This window comes from Silurus aristotelis (assembly GCF_946808225.1).
Source record: "Silurus aristotelis genome assembly, chromosome: 9".
NCBI classification, from domain to species: domain Eukaryota; kingdom Metazoa; phylum Chordata; class Actinopteri; order Siluriformes; family Siluridae; genus Silurus; species Silurus aristotelis.
In genome coordinates, this window is record NC_139582.1 from 3545050 (window position 1) to 3555320 (window position 10271).

A 10271-nucleotide genomic window follows, 5' to 3' on the forward strand; every position below is an offset into this window, starting at 1 on the left:
GTATAAAGTAATTGATTAATTGACTGTTTTATTGATTGATCGACTAATTGATTTATTAATGATCATGACCACCACCATCACAGACCCCTAGTGATTAATAGTACTGAAAAAAATTCGATGATATTATTATTATTATTATTATTATTATTATTATTATTATTATTATTATTATCATTGCAGGATGCTTACATCACTGCAATAACGGTATATTACCGGTAATTAATTAGTTGATTGATTGATTGATTAATGGGTTGATTAATTGATTGATTGATTATAATCACCACCGTCATCACAGACCCTTGGTTTTTCTCCGCACACCGCACTGCAGTATGTATGCGGCTAGATGTTTATTTTATTGTCTCAGAGTGATTTTATTCTCATTAATAGAAGGTTGTCTCGATAAACAATATTTCTACCTAAAAATACACACGTGTAGAAATTAGAATGAATTATTTTTAATTTCTTTTTAAACGATTTTTCTATAAATCGTATTTTTTTTGCTGCAGAAAACATATAAGTGTGAAATAATCTTCTTTAGTTGTTTACGTGTCTATTTTTATTCAAGTATAAAAAGAAATCATTTGCAATCGAACTTCATACTGTAACCACATCAGAGCCTGGTGAGCATGTAGTCAGCTGACCGGAAGTGGCGCCGGACTTCCGCATTTTGGGGCCCTCTGGATGTCAGTGAGCATGCGCGATGTCGAGGCGGAAGTAAACGAACTGATCAACAACACAAAACTGGAGAGTTGATGATGATTTGTATTGTTTTTTGGAAGGTGAAATAATAAAAAATTATTCGAAACATGGCTGTGAATGAAGTTGCTCTGCGGAAAATGCTGGCTAAGGTAAGCGCCTTATCGGTTTCTTCGTGTGTGAATTGTGTGTAATGTTTGTGTTGAAACTGAAAGGTTTTGTTTTTTTGTTCAGAGTTATAAATACAGAGACTCGACCCTGAGGGAGATCACTAATGTGATGAACCACTACAAAGACCTAAAGCCTGTAATGGACATTTATGGTGAGTTTAAGATAAATCACGATATACAGCAGGTTTATAGTTTAATCGAATTGTATACATTCACAATATAACACAGTCTCTTAAAACGTTAAAACACAACATAAAAAGGTTCATTTTGCTGTTTATATCCATCTTAATATCTGAATCTCGGTAATATTAAATAGAGGATTACAAGACTTTAAGCCACGCCCTTTTGGCATTATGACGTCATGTCTTATGGACTTGAAATACCTGTTTCCTGTTGTAACCTGTAAGTCAGTCATTATTTATTGCTTATGTAATTAATATTATCTAATTAATAAATCTACACTCTCTTATATATATATATATATATATATATATATATATATATATATATATATATATATATAATTATTATTATTATTATTTTTTTTTTTTCTGTAAGGAGGTGTTTTGAGGGAGGTTAGTGGTTAAAGCGTTAGACTTTCCATACAAAGATTGTGACTGTGACTTTAAATATGTCACACCAAGCTGTCACTCCTGGGCCCCTGAGCAAGGCCCCTAACCCTCATAGCTGCTCAGACTGGGTGCCAGTGGAGAGAAACATGCACAGGAGTAATAGACAAATTTTCTAGTTTTAGTCAGCAGCATTTTGAACAAGCCCAGATACTTTGAGGCCCTCAGGTAGAGCGCATTATAATAATCGAGCCTTGAAGAAATAAGGTGCGTATCACAGCCAAAGTTATGAATGGCTTGAATGGCATCAGTACTTCATTAATGAAAGCTGCCTTTTGAAAATAGATATCAATGCTGGCATGGTGTTAAAAAAACAAAACCAATAAACAAGCCAACAATTTTCTTCTTCTCATGGGACACGTCACATCACCAATTACTCCCACGGTCGTCTTAATAATGCACCCATTCACCTGTAGCATTTTATCTTAGAACAATGTTCTGCATAGAGTTAAACCGGACCTGTAAAGCGTGATTCTATTCATCGATTAATTTCATTTGGTTCAGGCTGATTGTCAATTTTTTCACAGTGTTCAACGATGGCAGCAACAGAGAGTTACTGAGTCTTACAGGGACTGTACCAGTGAGCTTTAAAGGTAAGAAGAATCAGAATGTACGCATGATCTGATTGAGCTGCTATAGTCATGTAATAAACCCTTATCACTTTCACTTTACACGTTTCCTCCGAGCTTTGACCTCTGATCGACTGGTCTCACCATCTCTCAGGGTGCACGAAGACATGCTTTTAGACTCTTCTCTGTCCTGGTATCGACGTGATGTTTAGAGATGATTAGATGTTTCTACTGAGATCAAAGTCTTAAATATATTCCCTCCTAACACAGGTTTAGACTCATGGTGTTCTTTAGTCTGTGAATGAAGCAGCCTCAGGATATATTAAACGATGGAGACTTCAAAGCATGTTTGTAAGCAGCAGTAGCACCTCGGTGGCGCTGGGATTTGAACTCATTAGCTTTCGATCAGAAGTCCAACATCATGATGGAGCTGCAGCATGTAGACTTTTAGACTAAGCTGATCTTGAGGCTCAGTATCACGGATAAATACTGGTTCAGCATGACAATGCCCCATGTGCAAGTGCGCTCTATGTAGATATGGTTTCTATTGGTTGGAGTGGAAGACCTCCTGCTATAGAACTCTGTCCTCAAACTTATTAAACAATGAATGTCAACACTGACTGCGCCCCAGGCCTCCTCACCTCACCTACATCAGTTCCTGACTTTACTAACACCCCTGCGTCTGAATGGATCTCCACAAACTCTTGTGGAACGTCATCTCAGAGGAGTGGAGGTTATTATAATAGGGACTAAATGCGGGATGTTCAGAAAGAAGCAGATACCCATCTTATGTTCAGGAGTCTACAAACATTTGTAGTGTATGTGAGGTATAGAGTGGTTTCGATAAAGGCGTAAGATGAAAGATGTATGGAAACCTGTTTCCACCACGTAAAAAACGAACTTTGCCTAATTGCGCTTCTGACTTTATTTATTCACGATTCCGACTTTGTTTATTCACAATATCCACTTTATTCTTGCAATTCAGATTTCCTGCAATTCCGACTTATTTTATGTATGGAAGCCGGTTTCTGTTGCATAAAAAAAAAAACCCTAAATGTGATTTTATTTCTCCCAGTTCCGACTCTATTTCTCGCAGTTCCGACTCTATTTCTCGCAGTTCCGACTCTATTTCTCGCAGTTCCGACTCTATTTCCCGCAGTTCCGACTTTATTTCTCGCAGTTCCGACATAATTTCTCGCAGTTCTGACATCATTTCTCGCAGTTTTGACATTTCTCGCGATTCCAACTTTATTTCCTCACAATTCCGACTTTATTTCTTGCATTTCTGACTTTATTTCCTCACAATTCCGACTTTATTTTCTGTTTATTCCGACTTTATTTCTTGCAGTTCTGACTTTTTTCACGATTCCGACTTTTTCTCTCTAACAATTCAGACTTTTCTTTTTCACAAATCCGACTTTATTTCTCACGTTCTTTTCGAACAACCAAGAGGTTGCTTGAGCCTCACTTCTACTTTCTCTTTAATGGTACAAGGCCACGGACCAGAGCTCAGTCCATTGATCGATCTTTTAATTGTAGCCTATTTAATTATTAATTTGTAAAACTCTCTGGCACTACAGAGGGAGCGGCACTGCTCAATTGCTCCCTAAAAATTTCGGAATTTGGAATCGGAATTGCGGGATAATAAATTCGGATTTGTGAGCAATAAAAATTGGATTCACATTAAATAAAATCACAATTAGGCAAACCTGCACAAAACTCTCCTTTTGTCCTTCTTCTTTCTTCAACTTCTTTCACTTCTTTATCTCTGTGCATGATCTGAAGCAGGCAGAATTCCAGATCCGTCTATAAAATGAAAATGAAACAATACTTTAACTTGTACAAAGTTGTTCCGTGACTATAGTATAAGCGTAATGATCAACGGCTAGGGGGCGATTTACACCATTTCGATGCCTTTATTGCCTTATCGCACGTTAAAATGGTGTTAAAACGAACCTAGTCATGAACCATCCTCACTCACAGCACTCTGTCCTGACAATACTGAGCTCTAATGTAGTGACAGTTTTGAGCATATTATAGAAACAATGGTTTTTCATACATCATTTAAAATTTGCAGGTTATACAGTAAAGAATGTTTGATTTTCTGCATTTAGATTTCTTTACTTTTGTTTTATTTTAGGAACCGTGTACAACATTCCTATTTGCCTGTGGCTGCTGGACACATACCCGTACAATCCTCCAATCAGCTTCGTCAAACCCACTAGTTCCATGATGATCAAAACAGGGAAGCACGTCGATGCCAACGGGAAAGTCTACCTCCCATATTTGCATGAATGGAAACACGTAAGTTAACGTTCTTAACCCTTCTGTTCATCCCTTACCAAAGTCATGTGATTCCACTGGCAAGCTTTATTTTTTTTTGTTATATTAACTAATACGTAAAATTTTTTTTCTTCCTTTTTTTCATTTTTTCCCCCCCTCCACCGGTTCTTTAGCCCGAGTCAGATTTGTTTGGGTTGATCCAGGTGATGATCGTGGTTTTTGGAGAAGAGCCACCAGTTTTTGCCCGTCCCACCACACAAAACGCGTACCCAGGATTCCAACCTGCTGGTCCTCCTAATGGTTTGTAAAAAATTATGATTATTTTTTTTACTTTTTTATTATGTTTTATGAGCAGGGTGGCTTTTGTTTTATGTAATAAAAAAAAATGGAAGGCTCCATTCATGCAGGAATTGAACTTTATTTATTTGTTTGTTTGTGTATTTATTATTTTAATATATTATCTTTCACATTTTTCAGGGGACTTACAAATATATGGCAATCATTCACAGATTGTTATTATTGTTGTTGTTGTTGTTCCACTAGATTTTAGAGTGTGCTGGTGGAGATTTATTTAGCAACAAGGGTGTTAGAAAAGTCATGTACTGATGTAGCTGAGGTGTTGAGGCCCGGAGTGCCGTCAGCGTTCCAGATCGTCCCGGTGATGATAAAGGCTAGAGCAGGTTACTCAAGGTCACTCCAATTTAAAGTTCGACTGATAGTGGATTTTACCAGTGGCTAGGTCAGATCGTACTTGCCAATAACCAATTAATCAACGAATAGTTTTTAAAATTAATACTAGTTTAAAAAAAAAAACTAAATAAAACAAGCATAACACTCAATGTAAAATAGTACTGAACTTTATTACAAAAAAAAAACCAGTTCTGAATCATGGAAATGTGCAAAATAAAGTAAAAATTTAAATATTAGATTAATAAATATTGAGGAAACTAAAAGACTCAAAAAGAAAAACAAAAAGTAACACTGAACATGGGTACATACAAAATGAATAAAAGACCCAACAAACAGCATGCGGTGTCAGTAAATCACCTCTAGAGGCCGCTGTCGTACTGTATAAAGCAACCCGGAAAAACTATCTGTATTGATTTTTGTCCAGCAATCAACTATCGGTGGCAATTAATCGGGCAAAACCGATGTATTCCAATCTGTGTAAAGAGCATCTCCATGGAGCTGGCATTGTGCAAAGGGACATTGTCATGCTGAAACAGGTTTGGATCTCCTAGTTTAAATAAATGAAGATTTAATTCAACTTCATCCAAAGGCGTCCTATACAATTGTGTGCCTTCAACTATGTGGTAACACTTTGGGGGAGAACCACATCATCTTCTTGTTCTTCTTCTGCTTCCGGCTGCTCCCGTTGGGGGTCACCACAGCGGATCATATTTGGGGAGAACCATCTGCTGCAAAGTTTTTTTTTGATGATTTGGTACTTTGGCAGTATTAGCAATCAAAAACCTATGACACAACATAGCATAGTTTTTCATGAATGTCATCTAACAGTTGTGCTGATCAAATATTTGTTGCTTTTTTGTAGCCGCTTACTTGCCAAACACACCGAGCACACCGTTTGGCCAGAGTTACTCTCCTAACCCGGGGTAAAACATCTTTTTTTTTTCCCCCTCATATGTGCTTATATAATTATATCTTGCTCTATAACATCCTTCTTAACGTTTCTGGTAGAGGGTTTCAGGGTTATCCGTACCCTGCTGCTACATCTGGATACCCAGCCACACCTGGAACACAATACTATACTCCTACCACCACTGGAGGTAATTTATTTATTTGTTTATTTTTTATTTTATTTATTTATTTTTTTTTTTGTGCGCCGTCCAAAATGTGACCACCTGTTTAATTGTCTCAGGTCCGGCTCGTGACGCGACCATTGGCGAGGACACAATCCGTGCCTCTCTGGTGTCTGCAGTGAGCGATAAGCTGCGTTGGAGGATGAAGGAGGAGATGGACCGCTCCCAGGCCGAACTGGACGCTCTCAAGAGGACCGAGGAGGACCTGAAAAAGGGACACCAAAAGCTGGAGGAGATGGCGTCCAAACTGGACCAGGAGATAGTATGTCTTTTTCTGAAGGATTCCCTAAAAATTCACAGTTTTTAAAGAGCCATATCCTAATAGTGAACAGTGTATATTTATTATACGTGTGTTTTTTGATCGTGTTGCATTCGTGAAAGTCATACGAATGGTTTCAGTTTGCGTTTCAACTGTAGTGCAAACTTGTCTCATTACTCTTGTCCAGTCTGATGTAGACCGAAACGTCGAGCTGCTGAAGAAGAAGGATGAGGAGCTCACAGCTGCTCTGGAAAAAATGGAACAGCAGTCGGAGAACAGCGACATCGACGAGCTCATCGTTCCCACAGCACCGCTCTACCGCCAAATTCTGAGCCTGTATGCCGAGGAGAACGCCATCGAAGACACTATCTTCTACCTGGGAGAGGCGCTACGCAGAGACGTCATCGACTTGGACGTCTTCCTCAAGGTCAGTCATCTTTCTTTTCTTTTTTTTTTTTTTTCTTTGCTTCCATTCAGAAATGTCTGTTTTCAGGGAACGCTTTGGATATTTGAGCAAGACAATTCTAACTGCATACTATACCTATTGCAATAGCATGACTTTATATACTGGCCTGCCTGCAGTCTAAACCTTTCACTATATGAAAACTTTTTGTGCAAAATGAAATGAAAAACACAACAAAGAACACCCAGAACTGTTAAGCAGCTACACAGTACTACATATGACTAAAAAACAGCTTTGAATATAAAATGACCTTATTTTTTTTCTCAGTTTAAACATTTGTTTGTTGTTGTTTTGCTTTATTTTGAATAGAATGTATTTATGAGCTATGCAAATCATCGCATTCTGTTTTTATTTACATTTCGCACATTTTTTTTCTGAATTGTGATTGTATATGTAACACTTAAATGAATGATTAAATCAATATAATGTGCATAATAGTAATTTAATATGTACAGTATTGCGTTTAGTTGGGTCCGTGCGTGAAACTAGTCCGTGGTGCAAAAACAAACAAACAAACAAAACGCTTGGGGACCTGCTGCAAAGGAAAGTAGTGCATAGAAATTGTGGAAAGTATGTGCAATGTTTAAAAAAAGGTAAGGAGTCAAGATGATGTAGAAGCTCGTGTTTATTTTGTTTGTGCTGTTTTTCTATTGTAGCACGTCAGACTTCTCTCACGGAAGCAGTTCCAGTTGCGGGCTTTGATGCAGAAAGCCAGAAAAACCGCAGGCCTCAGCGACCTCTACTGACCAATATGAAGCACCACACTTTTCTCTCTCTCTTTTTTTTTTTTTTTTTGTTCGCTTCTTCTCTATTAATATCTAACCCTGCAAACGAGTGCGTTATCTTCACCTTATCTACACAAGTTTCACTTCATACAACAATCAGATATAACCATACTGATTAGTATAGTGATGCTGGGTTTCCCCCCCCCCCCATGCATCTACCATGCATCGGGCCTGGACATTGATTTTGAAAAGTTTGCACACACACACACACACTTTATCTGACCTTTCACTACAATCCTAAGGACATGGGAATCAAGAACTGATTAACTCTGATTTGTTTTTTTCTCGCATGCCTTTGATTTATAAATGTGAAGTAAGCTTTCCATACGGATTTTTTTTTGGACAATCGCAATTTTTTCCTCAGACACTCAACAATCTTCTCAGACACTTTAGGAGTCACAGATTTCTTTATAGTGATGAACTTGAAGTAATGACGGATTTAAGAAGGCTTATTTTATATTCGCCAAGAAAATACAGTACATTCCAAAATTGTTTTATTTTCCTTTTGCTTGAATGCATTGCACCATTTATTTGTATGATTTCTGCAAGTGAGGAAAATTCATAGAAATACATTTGCTACCCAGGATTAATTAATCTCTGATCTGCTATATGGACAAAAGTATTGGGACACTTTCTTTTTTTTTTTTCTCCACACTGTAATCTTTGGATGAGGTTGCATGAATTATGCAATGCCCCTGTGCACAAAGCCAGCTCCATGAAGATATGCTTTCCATGGATTGGACTGGAAGAGCTCCTGCTATAGAGCTCCAAAGCTCCTATACATTTTTCACACTGACTGCACTCCAGGTCGCCTCACCTTACCTACATCACTACCTGACTTTACTTTTATGGCTAAAGTATCTCCATAGGCAGACTCCAAAATCTAGAAACATCTTCCTCGAAAGAATGAAGGTGCAACAATTTGGGACTGAATTTGAATGAGATGTTCAAAAAGCACGTATGGTCAGGTGTCCAAAAACATTTGGCCATATGGTGTATTTACTGGTGTTTGACTCCGAAGGTGGTAACGATCTTGCTCGAGCTTTATTTTGAATTTTGTTATTTTTTTCATTCTACATTTAATACTAATATTAGTATTTTTATGGTTAAAGGAATTCTAAGTTTGTGTTGAGTATTTATGGTTTTTGTATTTTTGTTATATAACATTATATATATATAATTACATACTTGAAAGTAACCTGAATACCACCTTTACTATATTCTTGCAAAGGGAATTTTCGAATAATTAATTTTCCATGCTTTACTACTTCTTTAACACATCGGTGTGAAAGAGATTGAATTAAAATCATGAAGCTTGTGTAAATTATTATTATTATTTTATTTATTTTTTTTCTCGCTCTTGCCTTCTAAATGTGATTTTATAAGAGTTTGGAATTGAAGAAGAAATTAGGCAGCGTGTCAGATGAACGATGTACATATTGACGCATCATGATGAGGGAGAGAATGTGAGTGTGTATGGCTGTGGACCTTGTGACCCCGTGTCGCTCCGATTAAGATCCAAATCCCCGGAGATGATGTGTCGAGGTTTCGTGTAGATCTGAAATTTCAATTCGATTTGATTTCTATAGCACTTTTAACAGTGGACTTGGTCTCAAAGCAGCTTTACAGGATGTAAGAATTATAGAATTGACTTGTTTTTCAGTTTGTCACTGATGAGCAGCCTGAGGCGAACGTGACAATTAAAAACTCCCTTAGATGGTATTATGCAGAAACCTTGAGAGGAACCAGACTCAAAAGGGGAACTCGTCCTCATTTGGGTGACAATTAAAAATCATTAAAATATAACAAACACCGGGGAGAGTGAGATTATCATGAACACTGGAGTTTGTGAATATGAGAAATGTCATTTCTACAGTACGGTCAGTTGGAGTTGTGGCACCAGGATCTCCTGAGCTACAGCTGAGATCATTCTTCATTCAACACCAACTCCTTCATGCCTCTTTAAATGTTCACTGATGGAGAAACAGCATATGTAGAACGTTATTTTGTTTGAAGTTCTATATCCAAAGTCTTCATGAAGTGGGACACAACTGGTGCCCGTACATCTCAAGTTGCCTCTGGTTTCTCACGGGGTCTGAAATCTTCATGATGTGAGATACAAGTTGAGCTGGCACGATCTTGTAGATGCCTCTGGCTCCTCACTGGGTCGGCATCTTCTTATCCATAAGTCCCGGGGGTGGTCTAAAGCTAGGATGCGGATCAGCCGGTCTGGGTGGGAGGCTTTGTCCTGCTTTGAAGGGATCTATACCTTGGTTGCATTTAATCAGGATACAGACGGGTTTACAAGTTCAGCGTCCTACAGCATGTCATGTATGCGATAAAGCTGTCAAGCAGGGGGTCTGTGGTACAGGTCTTTTTATACACAACATTTCTTCTCTTAAACTGATTCTATACTCGATTTATGTGATGATCATCAAAAATATTTAGCTTGATCTAGGGTCATCAAAAAATGTTTGCAGTTTTGCAAATATCCGGACTAAATAATTTATTCAAGATGAAAACAAAAATACTGATTGAAATATTTGATTAAAAATCTACGGAAAAATAAAATCTCATTTTTTTTAAAATAAATTAAG

At 37.6% G+C, this 10271-nt stretch overlaps 1 protein-coding gene and 1 long non-coding RNA gene across 2 annotated transcripts; one reads left to right on the forward strand and one right to left on the reverse strand.

Annotated features, from left to right (window-relative positions):
• Nucleotides 1-665: 665 nt before the first annotated feature.
• Nucleotides 666-8998, forward strand: tsg101b (tumor susceptibility 101b). Its single transcript, XM_083550045.1, has 10 exons — nucleotides 666-848; nucleotides 931-1018; nucleotides 2023-2088; nucleotides 4205-4368; nucleotides 4521-4647; nucleotides 5900-5960; nucleotides 6046-6134; nucleotides 6227-6429; nucleotides 6614-6853; nucleotides 7546-8998. Exons 1-10 carry the CDS (start codon nucleotides 807-809, stop codon nucleotides 7633-7635), a joined length of 1170 nt encoding a protein of 389 aa, XP_083406171.1. The 5' UTR covers nucleotides 666-806; the 3' UTR covers nucleotides 7636-8998.
• On the reverse strand, nucleotides 4666-5890 carry LOC310730875. Its single transcript, XR_014534997.1, has 2 exons — nucleotides 5181-5890; nucleotides 4666-5041 (listed from the first exon to the last, which is right to left on the reverse strand). It is a non-coding gene; the product is annotated as an uncharacterized lncRNA (long non-coding RNA).
• Nucleotides 8999-10271: the final 1273 nt, after the last annotated feature.

What these genes read in the sequence shown, in the direction of transcription:
- tsg101b (XM_083550045.1), top strand. Translation starts at nt 807, where the DNA reads ATGGCTGTGAATGAAGTTGCTCTGCGGAAAATGCTGGCTAAG. An exon ending in GCCTGTAATGGACATTTATG is followed by an intron (nt 1,019 to 2,022) that starts GTGAGTTTAAGA and finishes ATTTTTTCACAG; the next exon opens with TGTTCAACGATGGCAGCAAC. An exon ending in TACTCCTACCACCACTGGAG is followed by an intron (nt 6,135 to 6,226) that starts GTAATTTATTTA and finishes TAATTGTCTCAG; the next exon opens with GTCCGGCTCGTGACGCGACC.